General features: G+C 41.1%; 1 protein-coding gene across 1 annotated transcript in view; it reads right to left on the bottom strand.

The window, feature by feature from the left end:
* Positions 1-23,187, bottom strand: part of elavl4 (ELAV like neuron-specific RNA binding protein 4) — a 71,097-nt gene that overhangs the window by 857 nt on the left and 47,053 nt on the right. Inside the window, 3 exon segments of the mRNA XM_070908363.1 lie at positions 2,581-2,619; positions 8,253-8,514; positions 20,091-20,244. Of these exon segments, the coding sequence (XP_070764464.1) occupies positions 2,581-2,619; positions 8,253-8,514; positions 20,091-20,244 (455 nt within the window).

Below are 23,187 nucleotides of genomic sequence, written 5' to 3'. Positions count from 1 at the left end.
CCTTTAGGAGCTAAATTGCGGGAAGTTGTTGAATTAAACTGTTGCTAGAAATCCATCAAAGATCATGCACCAGCCGGCTAAATCTGTTCTCATTCGCCTCATAATCTTCTCCTTTTTCTTGTGATGCAAGAGATTTGAATCCTCAGTTGACTTCACTTAATTGCCTTTCCGCTCAAAGGAAAGGGAAAGGAGAAAAAAATACCCCCACTTTTAAATAAAAGGTAAATGAGATAAAAAGGTTCATTTCTTATGCCACCTCTCTCCGCGAAACGACTATAGGCATTATTGGGTGTGCTTTAATTGAGATTTCCGCTTTGCTGCAGCTGTCTCAGAGAAGGCTGCTTTCTTAAGGAAAGGGAGGGAGGGAAGAGGGAGCAAACTAAATGGGAAATGGAAGCACTTTACAGCCCAGTGGCATTAAGGTACAAAGTGTATTCCTCCCACTCCTCCCGCAGTCTGCAGGGTGTTCTGTTCTGTTCTATTCCAGAGCTCATGGCACTGATCGATAGCGCTGCTTGCTGCTCGGGGCCCCCACCCCTCTCTCTCCAGCGACTATATATATGGCCGGCTATCACTACGACCTTCCTGCATGACTTTGGTCATGCAGAGTTTGCTTCTGCCCATTGTGGTTGCTGTGGACGCTAACACAAGCGCCCAGGGTGTTTAGCTCATTGACCGTAAGGGCTCTCTGCATTGATTAGACTGTTTTTGGATTTAAATGTGTTAAGTGCCATAGTAGTAATATAAGATGAACAGATTATATTAATATATATCTGTATGATTAAGACAAGATGAAATAGATCATAGTATTTTAAATCTATATGATTGAGATAGAAGGGAATTTTCATAATCACCACAGGGTTGCTGCAGCAGCAAACTGCATTATAATGGGCTGCAAATCCTTTGTCTCACACATCTCTACATGGCCTCAATATCTTGTTGAGGCGATTTAATATTTTCTTCAGCATCAAGCAGGTGGAATCTTAACAGGCCTCATCAAGTCGAGGCCTTGTCTGACATGCTCGGCTGTGCTCAGGCCTCTCCTGCTGGGCTTGAAAAAAACTTTGCAACAAAAAATTTGTATGCAAAAGCTGGAGTATGTGAGGAGGTTTGTGAGAAGGGGGGCGGTTTAGAGGCTGGCTTACACTGCCAAGGCGAGAATGTGGAGATGAGTGTGTCTGTATGTACATGTGTGTAAATGTACATGTGAATGTACCCATCAGAGCGGGACCAAACACTAACCAATGTTACGGACGAGACCAGGGGTTGCATAGCAACAGTGTAGCTGATCAGATATCTATTCTGTCCTTTCTAAAGCCAACCATCTCCAGCTCTTAACACCTTTCTTCTGTTTCCTTTCAAATAATAACCTCAGATCACTGAAAAGCACTTATAACTTGATGACATGCTATGCAATCAGGACGACTGAATCAGACACTATTTTCACCTTTACAAATTATGTAAAGACTCAGAGTGAGGGCACGGTGCTTATTAGGCATGGGAGACACTAAGGGTTAAACCTGTGTATGCCACAACGCATCACCATCAACGCGTTATTCTGTAACTAGATTCTGCATTTGACAAAATTACAGCTTTTCAGGGGGAACTTGCTACGGGAACATTTCTCTCGAGCTAAAACTTCATCTCTGTTTGAGTTGCTAAGCTGACTTCAGATGGTGTCCCCTGTGCTTGCAACATGCACGATGCCACCGTCAGCACATGAAAGATCTATCACCACAGTGGCTGCTGCTCTGGGTTATGTAACACCTATGGTAGCGACAAAGCAAAATGAAACATGGAGGCGACAGGAAGGAATTCGAGCAGAGCAGTGCCGAGCAAAGCTGGAGCTGTCTGCAGTGAAACAGCATTTCCTGTTTCCAGCAGGGATCCAGGTTCATCCAGCCTCATCCCATGTCCTCGTTGAACACTACCTAATCTCAGCTAGTACTGCCAAGAAATGAAAGCAATACATAATTTTGTCATGGCTTCCACTGCACAGTACACTACACATGTACATTTATCGCATTAACGGATTGTGTACATAGTTGACAGTGGATGTACGAAGGTTTTATTCTAATGATGTAGTGAGGAAATACCTACAAAAAAAGTGACAAATTCAAATTTTGCTTGTTCCCAAGCTATGGCTGTGGAGTGACAAGGCAGGAGAACCTGAATCCAGTAGAAAACAACACACCTAGAAATTAGGAGTTTTACACCAGAGAACAAAATCCATTCAGTACACAAAACAACCCAAAACAATCCAAACAACACCAGCACTTGTCATAATCAAAACAAAGCAAATTCATCACCACTGAAAACAAAGACTGATTGTTTTCTTTTTTTTCTTTTTTTTTTACACCTTAACTGGTTGGTAGGGTTTTAAAACCAACTCAAGCTTACGAGGAAAAAAAACAAACAAATCAAAGAACCAAAAATGCAGTTGACCTTGAACGAATTGTCAAACGCAAAGTGACTGCAAAAATACAAGGAAACATAAACTAAAAAAACAACAGAAAAAAGGATATTGAAAAATCATTGAGTCAACATGGACATCTGGCATTGGGTGAAGTTTTTAATTACCTCTTTACGCCATAGGCCATATTAAGCAAATTGTCCAGCCTGTAAAGAGAAGGAGGGTTCTGGGGTTAATGGTGGGCAGATGGTCGACTCACTCAATGGAACTAATGTTAAGTCCCTGTAGGAACTGCATGGTCCTCCTCACTCAAGAACAAACAAACCCATCTATAGTTGGCCCATTACACTGAGGAGCCCCACCAGAAAATGCTATCATCAGTTAATGAAGCTACAGTACCATCAGTATGGTCGGTACTTGCTCGGTTTGCCACTGCGCTACTTCATAGGCTTCAGCATCGTCCTGCACCAGCTAACTAGAGCAGAGTGTTACAGGCACATTGACATTACTGTCGGTGCGACCGTTTAATTGTCATACAAGACTACAGCAGTCTTGTATGACAATTAGTGGACTGGTCACAGTTCAGTATTACAGTCACATACAGAGCACTAATGGCGGCAGGGCAGGATAGGGATAGCATAGCGTGGCACTCGGCTATACTAAGATGCTAGGCTAGCCATAGTGCTACGCAATGGCAAATCATCGACTTATTTTACATCTAGGAAGTTGCATGTGGGTATCCATACAATTAATGCCGCCACATTGATGGTTTATTAGAAGATGGAGGTTAATAAAAAATCCTTTTCATAAACTATGGTCTTTTAATTTGTGTTGACTCTATTGAGAGAACACCTGAGATGACAGGAAAAATGATCCAGAGTTCTGTCAGTGTAATGGTTTGGCATTTGAATGATGGTGAGCGAGAGAGGTGATGTGATTAGTATGTTTTCTATGAGGTGGACCGACAAAAAACACAACTGAACATTAAACTAGCCATGAAATTGTGAATGTCTGTCTTTTGTGGTTGGGGGTCAACCTGTTAAGTGCTAACAGGTCAGGTGGAATGGCTGAGTGTTAGTCAGAGGGTGTCCACTGTCATAAAAGGTTTCGTTTTTTGGAAAATGTTATTTCATAAGAATTCCAGCCCTGTGAGGTACAGCCATTGCAGTCAGCCAGAGTAAACTATAGTTGGTGTGGTTCAAGAACCCAGTAGGCTGTGTGTGTGTGTCTCTGTGTAAGCTGGGCTTCAGAAACCTGTGGGCTGTATGAAATGCTGGCCTTCTTGGATAGATGAAGTCTGCTTGGTGACTCAATGACCTTCATTCCTCACTTGGGTCTGGCCTGTCTCATGTCTTATTAACTCCTCTGGCCTAATGGACATGGGCCACGGCTTATTGAGCAACAGCTGGCCAGCGATGCCTCGTTCCTCTTGAAAACACTACAAACTCTCTGACTTTGACTCGACTATCAGGGTTGTTTCTCCTTGTCTCTTTCAGTCAACAATCATCTGCTTTCTTGCAACACAACTGCTGCACAGTATTTACCAAAACCCTTAAAGTGAGCATTACAATCTTATTGAAAAAGTAAAAATAATCCAGGTAACCATTCTACAATTACACCGTTTAAAAGTAATATTATTATTTTCTTACTTGAAATATAAACAACATTAACATTATTCGATTGCAATTAAGAAAGCAATTAGGTTTTGATGGCTTGTACTAAATTATTTAATAATAATCATTATACTATTATATTTTAAATTAAATTTACATTGCATGTTAGACATAACAGATCAGTAGTCTTCTAATCAGGGACAATTTAACACTGGGATGCCGGGTAATTGTAGTTAAGCACTTTATAAATTAGAAATCCTGCAGAACTCTGGGTACTGAGGATGAGGACTGAAGAGCACTGTAATAACCTGTGTTTTCAAATATTATTCTAATACTGGTTGATCACATTGATGTAAATCTTTACGATGTATTTAAATGTTTTATGCTGAGTTAATTTACATAACATTTTTACATTTTACATAAACGTTTTTAATAACACTGTCGGCCTCCATAATCTGGGTTGAAAGTGTGTCTCAATTGTAGCACTTCTCTCTTTTAACATTACCAAAAAGGTACAAAAGCAGCCCTGAAATATAAGGAAAAAAGTGGAGAAAAGGATATATGGAATCATTAAAGCAGTAATTAGCCCATTACGTGGGAAGGAAACAAGCAGGCTGCTTTGTGGGTAAATGAGTCAATTGGAGAGGATGCTCAGAGGAGAGGCGCTCCAGGCCCGGGAGCACGAAGACATCTGCTGGCCGCCGGGCCGTTGGGCCACAACAAAACAACCTGCTGCTAGCACACTCTCCCTCTCTTTCCCTCTCTCAGTACCTCTCTCTCTCTCACACATGTACGAATGCACACGGATACACGCTCACCACGCAAACACTCTGCCAGCTTTTCACACTGCCTCTCCAAGCTTGATAGAAACAATAGGGCTTTTGTGCTTTCTCTCAATGCATGTTAATGGAGGAATGGGCGTTTTTTGTCTTTTCTTTTTTGAAAGAAAATTCTTTTCAATTAAAATTGGCTCCTGCCCTGGATATAATAAGGCTAATTTGCTAATTAGTACGATTAGTTAACGACAGAGGATCGGAAACAAGCCGGGATCTCGGGCTCGGGGTATTGTGCTTGAGTCGATTATGTTTGCGGTCTTGGAGAGGGACCATACAAGCACATTATACATAAACTTGTGTTACAGCAGGCCCATGTGATTTAGTCACACAGGATAGATGTAATTATAACTGCAGCAGAATTGTACTGTATGTAGTAAGTCTATTTTTTTTAAGTTGGGTCTTACCTATAAGCAGCATCACAAACTTGTTCAGTATGTAAAACAGACAGGAGTATCAATTCTACAATCTCTAATGGATTTTAATTTTGTAATTTACATTTCATTTTGTTTCAGGAGTAAATTAGTAGATCAATTTTGCTTTTTGCAATTTTTTTTAGTTTATTAAATGTTTAACTTTAAAGCATACTAATATTAGATATTTTAAATTTAAATCAAATGTTGTCTCTTCAAGGGATGAACAGAACAAACAATAGATGAGGTTTGACTGAATACTGTGTTATATTTGCACTGTTCTGTCTGTCCTTTAAAAGATTTACTTAAAAAAAGGAAAACTGTGCCGATCGAGCACATTTCTAACTTCTAAAGTGTTGAGGTTTTAGTGGAGGGCTTGGGAGCAGAGAGCAGGAGCACAGGGACACAGTGAGGAAGTGTCCTCTGGTTGTGAGTTGTGATGAGAAGCGACAGCTCTCCTGCGGAGCCTGTAAATTGGCTTGGCGTATCACAGACACACAGCCACGCTACATCGCTCAGGTGTCACACCAGGGAAGCCGCTCCAGAAGAAAAATACCTTCCAAGCTCTGACTTTGATGGAGAGTAAACAGCACGACCGGCTTAGTGTTATTGAAAGAGAGAGGAAATTGTATAAGCACATATTCTGTCTCCAGTTCTGAAACCTTCTTGCTGGATCAGATGATGGAAACAAGTGATCGTATGATATTACGGTCTGTCTTGTTTTTTGTAGTTGAGGTGAAAGGTAACATGACCTCAAGGAGTAACCCATAACGATCTGTAGGTGTCTGACATAACAATTGAATTAAAAAAAGGATTGTTTGTGTCTTTAGTGAGTGACAGGGAATGACCAGGTAGGATGCCATATATACAGTATGTCAGCCATATACGGTATATGATGTTAGTGACAGCTTGTGTGGAGATTACTGACGTGGGCAAAAAACTTTTTTAGAAATGACTGAAGACAGCTTGAGGTACTTCATAAAACTCGATTTAATTAAGTTGAAACAAGGTTAAAACCCAATCCTTAAATTCATTTGGGCATCTTTTCTTTTAATTTGCCCTTTGTTCGTTGGATTTATGACATTAGTCTCTGTTAAATAACTTCAGCTTCTAATGCAGGGACTTATGCCGTATTTAATATAGTAGACTATGTCTTGTAAGTCCGACAAATGTATATTTATATGTGAATGACATTTAAAGTGAGTCAAACTACAAAAATGTACTACAACATTATGGTTCATTGCAATATTGGGGCTTTAAAGTCAGGAAGACAATGAAGATGATGATCTCTTTTGTTTGATAAACATTTACAATACTTATAATCCAAACATGTTTTTGCCCAAAGCCCCACAGGGAATATTCTGGCACAATGGCAGCATGATGAAATGAGGGGAAATACGTAGTTGTGAACGACAGAACCCCACAGTCTCTTATGAACCGTTCCTCTCTGATCTGGGTGGACCCACACAGAGCCTGATTTATTGACACCTGCACCAGGTGCAGAGCTCACACCTGTTGTTCAAAAAGGGGACGTATTTGCTGAAATAAATGTTCACAGGAGAAAAGTTGCATCATTGTTGATACACAGACGTGCCTATGACTCATGCTCTCTATGTGTAGGCGTTACATCCCCTGTTCGAACACTGTAAATTGCATTTGGTGCAAATGTTTTCCAAATCAGGCCTGCTGTTTAGAACAGACGTGTTTCCTTGATTAAATGCATTTATGGTCACATAAACCAAGAATAATTGCTATCGTGTTTGAGACTGATGACATTAAATCTCTCATATCCACATATGAAATAGCAATCCTGTTCGTCATTTAATGGAACCAAACACACTGGTGTTTCTCAGTTTTTCAAATGTTAATCACACTATCAGTTATACCACATTAGATGACATTAGATGTTTGCTGATAAATACATATTACTTGCTTTCCATTATTCTTAACTTGGACACATTAACCTGGAGATTCCCAACCTTTTGAGCAGATGGCTCTCGTGACCTCATTCTCATTCATAATGTCTCTGGACAAGAAGAGCTGGGAAGCAGGAGGAGCTGCTGGTGCTGGGAAGCATATTTCCCACTCTGAATTCCCATTAAAAGGCTCCCAGTTAATGTAACAATGCTATAGGTTCATATTATTGCCATCCATTTTAAGTATTTTAACTTAAATAAATCATGCTTTTGTTTTGTCATAAGTGCCCATGAGCTTTCGGCCACCATCACTGTAGAGAAGAAGCCAGTTGGAAGTGTGAATTCAAAACGCTTCCTTGTTGCAAGACAAGATGGCGCCATGGTTGCCGAACGGTTACAGTTGTTCCAAAATTTACCAAGAATCCGAAAGTGAATTCATTTAAGTTGCAGATTGTATTATCAGTTGTCTCAATAACGTAATCTTTCGGTGCAAAAGCACAAAAATGTTAAGATCTGTGAATGTTTCTCACCAAAATGCACCTTTATATATGCACCTTACATTTTTATTCATGACCTTTGACTTTTTATCAAAGAACCAGATATTTTCTGATGCAGATCTTTTTGTACTTCAATCAAATCAAATCGAATCAATCGGGAGAGTCTCATGTCCATCCAAGCTTTAAAAGGGCTCCAACTGTGAGTCACATTGTTTATAGAGAAAATGAATGGGACTTATACTTCAGGAACTAGGTCCTCCCACTTTGCAACTCTATGACAAAGTTTAAGCTGCTCACACTGGTTGTCAAGCCTCAAAATTACTGTGGAGCCAGTCACTTCATTTTATTTAGGAATTTTGGTGGGGTCAAAATGAATATCAGAAGACCTTAGACAGGGTCTTGAGGTTGGGAAACTCTGCTTGAACTATGCACCTTTAAAATCATATACCCAATATAAATCTCCATGCCGTGACAACACTACCTGAACCCTTTCCCACCCTATGCTGCCTCTTCTCTGCCCCCACTTCCTCCTCCATGACCATCTCCATGCCCCGCCCCAGAACTCACCTGAACCTCTGAGCCTGGTGGTGGAGGGGGCCTGGGTATCGGCGATTGGGGGACTGGTAAAGTTGTGACAGAAGGGCTTGGCTGGTCTTCTGGCTGGGGTTGTTGGCGAACTTGACCGTGATGGGCTCGGCGGCACCTGATGGCTTCTGTCCATTCAGGCCCTTGATGGCCTCCTCAGCCTCTATCCTCTTATCAAAGCGGATGAAGCCCACACCTCGGGAGCCACCTGCGGGGCCAGCAGATCACAAACAAACACAGGCCCCTTTTACTTTACAGAGTTCAGACAGAAAATCGACAGTCCATACATGTGTACTATGTAATTGGCTAATTCTTTATGTTTTCCCAACAATGTTAAACACTATTTTCCCAAGTAGTCTTTATACTTTTGACAGTGTGTTTAACAGTGTACAAAAGACGCAATACCTAAACACAAAAAAAGGTGAAGCAATAAAGGACAGCTTGATAAAATAATCAATTGCGGCTGATTTCTAAAACTAGAACATTTTCTATCAATCAAAGATGTTTTTCAATGTTATGTTTCCATGAAAGCATTTCTACTTCTTATGGAAGAGTGATAACTTAAAAGCATGATGTTGTGTATATAGAGTAGAAATTTGTTCTCAGGTATGTGCATTTAATACAAGGATTTACAGTAGCTTTGGAGAAAGACAGAGACGAATAGTATAATACACACACACACACACACACCAGCCGCAGACCGAGCATATAGGGCTGTATTGTGGCGTTGGCCCTGAGTCTGTTTGAAGCCACACAGTCCATTCTTCCTTCAGGTTAGCTCCAGTCACAGTCAGCCATACACACACTCTTCATGCATTGTTCTCAGTGACATTTGAGCCGTTTCCTTGGAGATATTTTTTGACTGCCACCTGAGAGGAACATTTAGAGACGTGCTTCCTGGGAGGTCCTTTATTGGTGTGAATGCCCTGTGTGCGTATACTGACTATATATATATATATATATATATATATATATATATATGTGTGTGTGTGTGTACACACGCACTGGTATCTATTAATGGATGCTGTGCCTTGTTTTAATGAGGCTGCCTAGATGGCCCAGAGGATGCTCGCTCAGTGACAGCAGCACTCTGCCGAAGAGACTATTTACATAATACTGTGTGTGCACACAGGCATGTCTGTGTGACTGAGACTGAATAAAAGAGAGGCAGTGAGAAAGAGGGGAATTTTGTGTTTGAGCATCATTGTGTGCAGTCTCTTTCTCACACATAAAAACCCTCCTTATTGTTATTCCACATTTTTGTACATGCCATCCCTCTCCCCATCTCTTTTTTATGCTTCCTGTTGGCTTGTCTCATGGTACTCGCTCCCCTGAATTCTTATTCGGAAAAGCACCTTGACCATCTCACTCCCCCTTTTGTTCTCTTTTTCTCTCTAGGACACTGGCAGCACAAGGTTATTTACCTTCCAGCCAAGCTGCAAAATAAAAAAACACTCTTTGAAAGCCAATCATTGATGAAAAACAAAGAAAAAATTAAATAAATCTATGAATTTACTGATGTTTGTATTATTTTACAAACAGTTTAAATTGGATTTAAAAATAATATAATACACAGAAAGTCAGATTTTAGAAATACACTTTCCAGCACAAACACTGTAGTTTTTACCCTCGTTTTTAAACTTGCTTAGAGGGACTAAGTAGCTCATTTGGACTTTCGCTGAAATCTTTTCGCCCCTTTCAAATACTGGAAGCATTTTCTTAGCTGTCAACACTGCAAAAGGACCTAATTTACTCTAAACTCTTGTGATCAGTGTCCTCCTGCAGCAGTAAACAACTTTGGGTTGCAGCAGGGACATAAAACCCCCAAATTTTAAATTGTTTAAATCAATCTGCTCCTTTTTATAAAATGTGGTAATTGCTAAAAACTGAAAACGATGACCATTAAGTTTTGTTAGGTGGGTAATCAACAAGGTTCCTACTTAAAGGAACAATCTTACTTCACAGTCTTAACTGACCACACACACAGAGACCTGAACCACAGCATTTCACTTTCGCCTGCTAGATGATCTCATTAACTCCTATTCAGTGTAAATTATTCTGTTTTATTCTCTTTTTTTTTACCTTTCTGGCTCCCTCTCCCCTGACAGGCTTTCACAATTTCCCCTTCCTTACTTCCTCTTGTGCCAACTGTGTACCTGTACATTTTAATTAGCTTGTCAGAGGCAGAAAAATAATTATTCTAATGGGATCTACACAGTGCAAACAACAACAACCACTGCTGTTCCTACGGTTTTCTTCATTTACTTACTGTTGTTGTCATGCATGTGCTGTGTATGAGGTAAAATAGAGGTCACTGCCGCGTCTTTGGGGTTTGTTGTGTTTGAGCTATAGTTGGTAACTGTCATTGGACATTTGTAGTTTTTTTAGATTTGTAAATTTTCTAAGCATTGAAACGCATCCAACACCATGCTTCACCTTGATAATTGGAATCTGCCCAATTTCACTTGGCAACTCCAAGAGCCTTGCTCAAGGGCACCTCAGCTGTAGTTAAGGAAGAGGAGAGCATTGCTCATTCACTTCCTCCGCTGAGACGAGAGACGAGAAGAGAGGACCGTATTCGTCCTTTTAATCCTCACACTTGTTTGGCCTTGAGCTGCTCCTAAGCTGGTTCTGGCTGGAGGGCCCCTAGACAAATGCTTAGCATACTGATGAGGGCAAGGCACAAACACACACATGCATACACACATGCACACACACACATACACACGCACACATGCACACGCACACACACAAGCACATGCACACACACACACACACACACACACACACACACACACTTAAGTGATGACTTGAAAAGGTGCTATTGAGAATGAAGTGTGAAAAGAGGAGTAGAGATGCCCATGATCATTTGCAATCATTTGTGACCGATTGAGTCAGTGTGTATATGTGTGTGTGTGTGTGTGTGAAAGAGATTAAACATTTCTATGTGTGTACTTTTGTTTGTCTAAGTGTGCACCAGCTACTCCCGTCCTTGAGTTTGCACAATAGCATTGTAAGGAGGTGATGTGGCAGTTGACCTCACCACCCATAATTTTGCCTAACATTACGTGTGTGAACGCATGGGTGTGATCATCTCCTGTTTGTGTCTACACACTAGTGTATCCAGTGCAAGCTAGAGCAGTCTGGGGGATATAACACAATTCACTTGTTTACAAATTCAAATTTGGATTAGGAGTAAACGACTATCAAGAACGGTAACAAGTTCAGGTAGTGAAATAGAACAGATGTTGTTTGGCTTGGACGCAGGACAGTGAAGTAATCCCTCAGTCACAGTTCAAGGTTGTCCTGTTTTACTAGAGCACTCAGTATCACTAGAGAGCAGGAACGGATCAATGTGCAGGAAAAATATCTAATGGTGGTGTGAAATGTGCTGTACAAATAATTACTCTTTTGCTTATTATTATTACCCAGTAGGGTATGTGGTAATGTAATGTAATGTAATGTATCAGTAGAATAAACAAAGTTATGGTTAAAAATGCTTCTGAATATTGATATTCAACATAATTCCTCACGTTGCTGCTAATGCTGAAAGTATCTTTATATCATGATGCTCACCAGGCATCACATTAGTGTGTCAACGACTCCATAACTGTACTTATGTTTAATGTGTTCTGAAGTTGTCACATCAAATCAAATCACTTATATAATATAAAATGACTGGCAGACAGAGCAGGATTGTATATTGACTTTACTGTTATCTTTGTTGGTTTTCCACTGTTAGCTTGTTAAAGGATAATGTTAACACTTTCGGATTTGTTTCTTATTATCAAATGCCATGAAAGACTGAATGTGTTAGCAAGACTGTCTCAATAATGTTCCTACTAATGACGTAAGAGTTTATCTTTGAAAATGGCTCATCAATATATTGTTTAATATTTTGAAAGGTTAAGTAACTTTCTAAAACAGCCGGGCACTGTAGTTTTTATCAAACACAAGTAAAAAGAGCATTTGTTGGGCACTATTTTGAACTGTGGATAAATACTCAAAATAAAGTTCAGGGCCCATGTTCATGGTAATAAAGGAACCAGTGTCACCCAGTGTAACGGTGTGGCTCATTGATGTGTTTGTAATACTTGGACAACAACAGAGGTCTGTGGCACAGAGGAACAAGCTATATTAGGCTTGGCTACACAGGTAGCACTCGTTAGAAGGATCAGTGAATTATTGTTTTTTGTTCTTTTCATGGGATTTGTTCAAAATAAGAAAAATATAGAAAATCCCCAGCCTTATCCTTAAATATTATCCAGGTATTTATCCAAGAGAAAAACTACTTGCGGATGAAATTAATGAACTAGTTTTTAATGAAAAGTCGGCTCAAAGTGTATTCAGCTGTTTTTTATTACCACTCTGTCATGCCATATTAACGTAGTAAACCTTGAAGAGTTTATTTTTCCTCCTGTTAAATATTGTAACAAAAACAAACTTGCAATCTATGAAGCAAGCTGCCAGTCTAGGGAGTCCAACCTAATGACGGTCCTTTCAACCAGCCACAGAAGCCTAGGCTACTTATCAACTGCCAGCCAGCCATACAGGCAACATTAGAGCACAATGTACTTACTAAGGTACAGCAATCCGTCTTTCTTACTCTCTCTCTTCTTCTCACTCTCTTTTTCTGCTCTCCCTCTCCTCCACAGTAATCAACAGAGGCTTATGTAACTCTCTCTACCTGTGCTTATCTCTCTCTAACACACACCGACAGGCACATTGGCTGCCTTACTAATAACACGCTACCTCAATCTAGGGAGGGGGAAACTGAAGGAGAGGGGATGGGGGAAGAGAAGCAAGTGCTGGGGTGGGGGTGGGGGTGGGGACGGGCAAGGCAGGAATGAAAAGGAGAAAGGGGAAAGAGTGGGAACGAGAAGTAAGGAAGGAAAGGACAAAAGGAGAGAAGGTGATAGAGGAGAATGTTAGGAGGTGACAGTAAAAGGATGATGATGAAAGGAAACCGTGCTATTCTTGCTTGCTCCTGCCCAAACAAAGCCGCTCTTTCTCTAAAACCCACTATCATTTCCCCAAACACTGACTGACTGACAGAGAGAAATGACTGCTCCTCTGAGAGACCAGAAGAGAGGAGAGTGGTGAGAAACCTGGCTGCTGGGTAATGAAAGACACACTTTCTTTTCAGTTTCATGCATCTAGTGCACTTTATACTCGTAAGCAGGCACATACACTCACCGAGATAGACACATGCACTGATGCACACACACATAAGCGAAATCTTAAAATGTTTTCAGGTACTCTGCCGCTCCATCTCCCATCCTTTTATGATTTTACTTGACGAGCTATATTGTGCCAACTGTATCAAATGATTAGACTTGCCTTTCCAAAAGATTTATAATATGGCAGAGGCAGAAAGAAACCCTCTTCCTTCTGTCTTCTTCTAATTATGTGGAGGGGAAAAAAATGCAATGTCCTTGTTTTAAGTAACATTAGTGTGCCTGGGTACAGATGGCGTTTGAAAAAGCAGCGAGAGGAGAGACGAAGAGACTTTGAAGAGTGGCGGTGCCCTGTGCTTTAGCCTCTGTCAGAGCAGAGCTGCAACCATCTGTCTAATGTGTGTGCGCACATGTATCGATGTGCATATCTGTATGTGGTTGTGTGTGCATGAGTGTCGGCTACCAAAGAGACAGTCAGCGCTCTAAAGATTATGGGGGAGAAAAAAAAGCTAAAGGCAGAGACGGGAGATGATGGTACGAGTCAAGGCTGCAGTCATCCCACCTAGAGTGTACGCCGCTCTGCTCGTATTACCTTGACCGTTCTGTTCTCTACTACTGGACAGGCAGAGAACTGGGATTCAGTGTGGTGTCAGTCTGAAGGGGAACATCCATTATTCAAGTCAAGAGAGGAGAGAACGTACCAACTGTACAGTGGAAGGGTAATTCCCTTGAGAAAAAATAGTGCAAACATGAATGGCTTGAATACAAGAAAAGACCAAAAACCTACAAAAAATTGTAGAGCCATGCAGGTTTGTGACGAGACTTCATGGCACTGGAAAGACGAGCACAAGCAACGAAGTGGCATTTACCTGACCTTGAAATGCTTGTTGTTTTGGTATTTTTGTACCCAGCGCAGCAGGCACGACACAAAGGTGGAAGGAGAGGCAAAAAGAGACAGGGGTTCCATGCAGATGAGCAGTTTTGGTGAAGATTCAAGGTTCAAGGTTATTTTTATTGTCCCACTAGGGGAACTTTGTAATGCAGCAAGGGTTGCAAAAAGACAACATCAACAATAAATCACATAACTAGTTCAGGGAAATGAAAATTCATACCAAGTACAAATATGCAAGTGTGCAAATGTGCCAGGGTAGTGCAAGGAATGCAGCCAGAGTGCTAATTGCTTTTAAGCATATCAATAGCTCTTGGGATGAAAGAGACATGGAGTCTTTCAGTCCTCTGAACAGGTGCCCTGAAATGACGGCCAGGGCAATAACTCCAAAATGACCAAAAGCATGGCCTGACTCCTCCCTGAGATCTTACTAGCAGATTTATTATTATAAGACTTCCAAGTCTATTCCTAATGGACAAATGCAGGTTTCAAAACCAAGCAATAATACAAAAGGTTAAAAGAGATTCAAAGAAACTCAAAGAATGATTGGCTTCTATGCTGCACTGAAAGTAAGAAGGCTTGATCCATTTTCAATGCTACATCAAACACATGCTTTTTGAGGTGATAATTTTGGTGATTTCAAGAGCAAACTAAATGCTTGACAAAAATGTTCAGCTACACAACAAGAGTAGACGAGAATAACATGCACAATTATTAACAAACTATTAACATATTCCAACCAATAGTCACAACTGACACTAAAAATAAAATTTAAATTGGACTATAGAGAGAATGCCAGTAAAGCAGTTTGTACTGCAGATTATTGAATTACTTTTAGCACTATCTATGACCTACGTTGCTTTTAGGCAGTATAAAAGCTTTCCCTTCAGTTGATTAAATCATTGCAGCCATCTAAAAGCAGCAGGACCAACATGGGTGTCCAGTCTGTGGCTTCCAACTTGAAAAAAGCCACATCAATCGCAGTCTGTGATTGTGGTGTGCCAGTATGCACAATAAAGCATACAGTGTATCTTGAGTAAATCATATGCAACCAACACCAGGCTACCGCAGAATACTGTCACAAATGTCAAGATGCACTTGAAACTGGTCAGTGAAAACTTCCTGGGGACACTTTTGACTTCAGTCTGTTCGTGTCTCTATTTCTCTCCTCATCTAAAAATACCAAATTACAGCTAGGTGCTTCGTGGCTCAAGTGGTGTTTCAGTTATAACAGAAATAGCTTTGCTTAAATTTTACAGGGGTGAGTCACGAAGCACAAAGTAATCTTCAGACAATTCTGGCAGCAGTGCCAGTATTGTTGCATGTAAACATAATAAAATATTTTATAGCCGCCAACAGAGTCAGTAACTGCTCACTGAGTCCAAATGAAAATGTGCAACATTATGCACACCAAACACAACATGACCGGACTTTCAATACCTCCATAAACATAAATTCAGTGTGTTCATGTGTCACATCATCATTACACAACAGTGTAATGTTTTTGTCTTGGAGAAGCAAGAGATTTATTTTCTGAAAGCTCCAATATGAACTTATACTAAATGATATATACCAAAATAACACCAAAGTCTCTGAAAAGCTTTCAAACATGAATGCCTCATGTTACCCTACGTCAAGGTAACTCAACCTTAATTGAATGCTATTTTGATCAGGAACAACTTGCCTATCATACAACTGTAGCTCAATGCTCAAGATAATTATTCATTCAGTGTGCAAAAAAACACACTTGTTATTAGTAACACTGGCAGTCACCATCTTGAGTTGTATGATGCCATGAATGCTTGCGACTTGTTACCATGGGAATTGTTCCCATTGCTACCTTCCATCCCACATGAAGGGAACTCAGCCTTTTAACAGCCAATCCTTACACACACTAAACAGCAATTTAGTTTCACATCACACCAGCGTTTGCAGAAGCCCAGTATGTGGATCGATTGTATTTGTGGTCATTGATCAGGTAAGCATTGACCTCTGCTCGCATACAGGCTCGGGATGAAGAACTAGGAATAGCTTACTATTGATCCAACGCTGTCTCTGATATTATATCTGTTTCAAATTGAGGCTACCCTAAACCAGCTGTCAGAGCACAAGATCACGGCCTGGCTGCCTTCCCTGAAGGTTAGAAAGAAAGCAAGGAGGGGGAATCTGGCCTGCACTATTTGCACTGATAAAGAGACAAAATATGCTTATCCATTCAGAAGGAATCGATAGACAGAGGAAGGGGAGAGGAGGGTGAAAGGATAGAGGAAGAGATGGAGAGATATCCTTGTCAAGTTGATGTTTTGTTCGCTCTCTGAGTCTCTGGGGCAATTTGGCAGTTTTAGTGGATTTTGTTTCAGCTGACTGTGAATGATGCTAACAGTGATGTTTTTAAAGTTCCTTCTTGTCTTTATGAACAGAAGAGTGACTGCAGGGTGCATCCTGTTGATGAGGAGGTCATTTAGAGAACAGACTTCATGTTCCCAATTTAGCAGAGCAGGAGCTGCGGATCAGCAGCCCATCTGCCAATGGTCACTGGAGAAGATCCTTTACTTCAACAACTTTATGTAGCATTGCTGTTTCTATGTATTTCTGTCTGTGCATCACTGCTCAGCCTACTCCCTTTCTGTGGACAATGTTTGGGTGTGTCTTAAATCAGCCCCTTGTTCAGAAGCGATGAATCACTGAGGGGATTGGATTTCAGGCACTGATTATGTCCCTAATTCAATAAATATGGGGACACTGGTGAGTCACTGATGACTCGTACAGTACACAGTACAGTTCATAGAGTATGTCCCTTAAGTCAAGAAGATCTAAGTTTTAAAAAGACATAAAAAATACACTGCACACACTGTTTAACATATGTAGCTGTAACGATAATAATAATTTCTTCTTCTCAAGGGACTTTTTTCTGTGGTGTCACCCGAACAATGTTGGCATTAAGACATCCTGAGACTGACTAACTGGACAGTGCACCACTTTTTGGACAACACACCAGTCTGACACACACCACAAATCTGTCTGTGTCTGCCTCTTCCTCTATCTTTCTCTGCCTCTTCTTTCTTGTTCTGTACTTACATTTTTGGCAGTCACAGGAGAGTTTTAATTTGCAGCCCATTTCTCTCTTAATGGCAGCGAATGTGTGGGTGTGTGTGTGTATCTCTTGTGTGCGTATGCCTGTACAGTAACTGAGAGAAGAAAAAGATGAGTCAATGATGCCAGCATACTACTCTCCGGGCCCTTCTAAAGTCCTCCATGTTTTTAATCACCAGCAACTTTAACATCTAATTGATCATTAACATTTCTCCTGCTGATCCTTATCCCTCTGGAGACACCTTGCCGAACATCTCTCTCACATTATTATCATTTGTGTCTATGTCTGCATATATATGCGAATCTTTGTCTATTTCAGTTTTAAAGCAGGTACAATAGGCAGGGTGGTAGTCAGGACAGCAATTAATGTGGTTGAGGGTGTTAGCAGGCTCACATTGTTTCAACACCTTCTGCTCTATGTACAAAAAATTGTACTGACCAAATAAATCCACCGTCGACATGCTACAAGAGAAAAAAACTGTGTGTCTGGTAATGATGGCTGTGGTTGAAAATTTCCAAATTATTTTTCCTAAAACACTCTGTTAGCTTGGATCCAGGTGACATCACCCACTGTTGTAATCTATTGAAGGTGACATCACTGGCACCAAAGACCAGCCAATAGCAGATTTTACTAGCATGATATTTTGACATATCAAACCTTTGAGTGTCAACTTTAAATCACAGGACGTGAAAGGAACGATTATGTGGAACTCCATTAATTTTGTCAATTGAGCATTTTCCTTTGATTTGGGTGTTAATATTATTCCTAATCGTGGCAATGAACCTCTGCGGCACTTTATCTGGGCATGCTTGTCAGAACACTCCTTTTAAAAACTGACCTTTTTTCAGTCAATGGCCTCATATAAATGCATCAAAACCATGACATTTGCTATATTCATGGCATGTGGCCTGATGTGGCTGTGGTTGAACAGATATGTTTTCTGTGGCCTTGCTGTGTGTTATGTGACAGGTCTGTTAGTAAAAACAGATGTTGGACATGTCACCACTTCATCTAAATGTGTGCTGATGAGGGTAGAAATGGCCCTATCTCTCTTTCCCCAACCTTTCCCTTCCGCTGCCCCCCTCCCGAGCTCTCCCTTCGCTTCCTCCCTCTTCTCATTTCCTCTGCTTCCCACGTCTCTGCTCATCTACGACCTCTGTTACTGGCTTTTCTTCCCATTTTCTCTGCCTCCTCCCCCCCTTGACTGCACTCCCCCCCGTCTCCTTTTCTCTCCTCTCCTTTGTTTTCCTTTCCTCCGCTTTCCCCTCTCCTCTCACCCTCTCTCTCCTCGTCTTCTCAGTGTGTACAGACAGGCGTGCACTTCACCGCCAGCAGTGATTTATTCTGCTTAGGCAAATGAGTGTGGCTTACAGCATGCTGCTCCCTTTCTGCTTCATCAGTACACATCGCACATAACACTGGAGCAGGTTGCAGCCTGTAGGCACACACACAACCCCTGAAATGGATCTAAGAGACACGCTGGAGGGGTTCTTCTGCAATACAATGGGCTGATGTGATTCATTCCTGTGTTTTGGATGTAGTGGAATGTGTAATTGAGCATGTATATTATACAGCTTGTGCCTCTCATGTAATCATTGTTTGCACCCTCGGTCAGAAAAATCGTCACTCACTCACTCACTCACTCACTAGGCAATGCTTGGTGGACAATAGGGCTGGGCGATAGAGATAAGAATATCTTTCTGATACTGGTAATCACATATATCTAATTGTAAATATCTCATTAATATTCAAAGCAATGAACAGTGTTCACATTTGCATTGCATCAGACAAACCTGTTCACTCATATAAAACAATTTCAGGATAACATTTTTCTGTCACTGCAGTTTCTTACTTCAGTGTTTTTGTTGTGGTTGCTTATGGCCGACCATGATTCTTTCTCTGCACACAGATGTTGGGTATCCTTTTGTTCAAGCACTTCTGCTTTCGTTTACTGTATCAATATATATTAACACATTTTTTGTCAATGATTTTAATGCTTTTCATGCTCATTAGGTCATTTACTTATTACTTTTAGGCAAAGGTGAAAGGAGGAATGTAAACCATTACTTTGCCGAATCAGCACATTTTGTGTGAATATGACTGACACATGGCGCTACAATAAACTGGAGACCTGCTTCAACAGAGACAAGTGCAGAGAAATTTGTCACTTCCAGCTGCCATCTTTGTTTGGAGTAGAAAATCTTTTCCAGCAATGGGTAAAAAATCTTCAGTATGGTGTAGCACACAGAATATGTATTGATCCTAAGGGACATTAGAGTATTTAAGGATTCTTTCAAAACTGTGGCAAGTGGTTTTATTTGAAAGCAGTTACTTAGATATGTGAATCAAATGTAGTTATTAAAAGAAAAATCTCAAATTTAACGATAGTAATGACACAAACTTGGCCTAATATTACAGATGCGTCTATAAATTAAATATTCACATGACAGACAACATACACAAAAGACACCCAATTAACAAGTCATAACTGTTTACAAATTTGAAAAGAATCAGTGATCGCGTGAATGGCTGGAGGATATTTAGGGACACACACTGTATCAATGTACACATACAGTATGCATGTGTGCATTTAGTGTCTGGCTGATCATGTGTGCCTGTGTGAAAGTGTAAAGAGAGAGGAGGCGCTGCCCCATGGATACCTGTGACCTGGTCGACGAGGATGCGGGAGGTGATGATGCGTCCGTACTGGGAGAAGAGCTGCTCCAGCTCCTTCTGGGTCATAGTCTTGGGCAGGCCGCTCACATACAGGTTGGCGTCACGGATGGAGGCTGAGCTGGGTCGTGCATATGACACCTGTGAGAAAAGACACAAAGAGTCTTAGGGCTAGTGTAAATAAATTAGGGCTCCAGTACTTTATTACTCATTAAATCTAAACAAGGTTAAAGGGTGAGAGGGATTTTGTGCGTGTGTTTTTTGGATGGGCAGGAGTGTGGATCTTTGGATCGACAGGGAGGAAAATGTGACTGTATTTCTTAGTACACCTTGCCTTGGGGATTATCGTTGTCAGGATAAAGATTTAGCTGCTTAGAACACTGGAGAGATAACACTTGAGTCGTTTGGGGAGGCAGACTTTGTTCCCTTGAGTAGAAACCACAGGTGTTTTACTTTGAAAGGACAGCTCAGGTAGCCAGGGGAACAGGATTAATAGTATTAGGACTTTGACCAAAAAGTCTCTTCATTCACCTGATTGATTTCAAGTACTATTCTGCATTAAATGTGAATGAATCAAAAAGGTAAGATTTAATATGTTGTGTTTGTAGATATTTAATGTCTATTTAATGAACACATTAGCCATGAGCCTATTAGTAAGTAACCAAAAGCCTTTAAGCTTTTCACCAAGTGCCATTTAGCCACGCAAAGAGTGGATTTCGTTTTATTAAGCAGGTATACAGTATGCGTCTACTGCAGATCATCTGCATCTGTCCTGCATCTTTCAAAGATTAGTATTAGGAGTAAATCGATTGCTACTGCATCCTCTCTGATTTTTCTTACAAACAGTAAAAGCGCATGCAACCATACACATACTCACAAGACACACACACATAAAATCCATTACATTCTTGCCCTTGCAACACTCTCCTGGACAGCAATCTTACAGAGGGAATAAAAAGACTTCCTCATGTTACCACTCACTCACACAATTTCATTCACTGTCACACGCTGCTGCTTCTCCTCCTCATTTCAACACACATAAAGAAACATTTATCCCCAAGCACATACAGTGCATCCGGAAAGTATTCACAGCGCTTCACTTTTTCCACATTTTGTTATGTTGCAGCCTTATACCAAAATGGATTAAATTCATTTTTTTCCTCAAAATTCTACACACAACACCCCATAATGACAACGTGAAAAAAGTTTATTTGAGATTTTTGCAAATTTATTAAAAATAAAAAACCTGAGAAATCACATGTACATAAGTATTCACAGCCTTTGCTCAATACTTTGTTGATGCACCTTTGGCAGCAATTACAGCCTCAAGTCTTTTTGAATATGACGCCACAAGCTTGGCACACCTATCTTTGGGCAGTTTCACCCATTCCTCTTTGCAGCACCTCTCAAGCTCCATCAGGTTGGATGGGAAGCGTCGGTGCACAGCCATTTTCAGATCTCTCCAGAGATGTTCAATCGGATTCAAGTCTGGGCTCTGGCTGGGCCACTCAAGGACATTCACAGAGTTGTCCTGAAGCCACTCCTTTGATATCTTGGCTGTGTGCTTAGGGTCGTTGTCCTGCTGAAAGATAAACCGTCGCCCCAGTCTGAGGTCAAGAGCGCTCTGGAGCAGGTTTTCATCCAGGATGTCTCTGTACTTTGCTGCATTCATCTTTCCCTCTATCCTGACTAGTCTCCCAGTTCCTGCCGCTGAAAAACATCCCCACAGCATGATGCTGCCACCACCATGCTTCACTGTAGGGATGGTATTGGCCTGGTGATGAGCGGTGCCTGGTTTCCTCCAAACGTGACGCCTGGCATTCACACCAAAGAGTTCAATCTTTGTCTCATCAGACCAGAGAATTTTGTTTCTCATGGTCTGAGAGTCCTTCAGGTGCCTTTTGGCAAACTCCAGGCGGGCTGCTATGTGCCTTTTACTAAGGAGTGGCTTCCGTCTGGCCACTCTACCATACAGGCCTGATTGGTGGATTGCTGCAGAGATGGTTGTCCTTCTGGAAGGTTCTCCTCTCTCCACAGAGGAACTCTGGAGCTCTGACAGAGTGACCATCGGGTTCTTGGTCACCTCCCTGACTAAGGCCCTTCTCCCCCGATTACTCAGTTTAGATGGCCGGCCAGCTCTAGGAAGAGTCCTGGTGGTTCCGAACTTCTTCCACTTACGGATGATGGAGGCCACTGTGCTCATTGGGACCTTCAAAGCAGCAGACATTTTTCTGTAACCTTCCCCAGATTTGCACCTCGAGACAATCCTGTCTCGGAGGTCTACAGACAATTCCTTTGACTTCATGCTTGGTTTGTGCTCTGACATGCACTGTCAACTGTGGGACCTTATATAGACAGGTGTGTGCCTTTCCAAATCATGTCCAATCAACTGAATTTACCACAGGTGGACTCCAATTAAGCTGCAGAAACATCTCAAGGATGATCAGTGGAAACAGGATGCACCTGAGCTCAATTTTGAGCTTCATGGCAAAGGCTGTGAATACTTATGTACATGTGATTTCTTAGTTTTTTATTTTTAATAAATTTGCAAAAATTTCAAAAAAACTTTTTTCACATTGTCATTATGGGGTGTTGTGTGTAGAATTTTGAGGAAAAAATTTTATTTAATCCATTTTGGAATAAGGGTGTAACATAACAAAATGTGGAAAAAGTGAAGCGCCGTGAATACTTTCCGGATGCACTGTAAACATGTCTATAAACATGCATACACACACACACACACACAGACACACAGCTTTCAATGCTATTTTACAGTCATTCACATTCTTCCAACTAGAATATACTGTGCATGAATATCATCTCTAATGGTGCAAATGCAGAGAACTGAACTGAATAACTGGTTATACTGTGCTGTGCAGCTCCCAGCAGTAGCTCTCCACCAGTGAACGTTCACTTGTCAAACGTTGTGTCCCCAACATCCTCATGTGTAGACCCAATTTTGCTCCAGCAAAAGTTGCGTAAATCCCATTACTACTGCTGCTGACTAGAGCAGCTTTCCCCTCGCAGTGCTTTCATTACCTCTGACATGTGGAGACATAAGCCATCAAATAAGGTTAAAGTCAG

Source organism: Enoplosus armatus, chromosome 7, assembly GCF_043641665.1.
Source record: "Enoplosus armatus isolate fEnoArm2 chromosome 7, fEnoArm2.hap1, whole genome shotgun sequence".
Classification (NCBI taxonomy): Eukaryota; Metazoa; Chordata; class Actinopteri; order Centrarchiformes; family Enoplosidae; genus Enoplosus; species Enoplosus armatus.
This window is presented reverse-complemented; position numbering and strand designations above follow the sequence as displayed.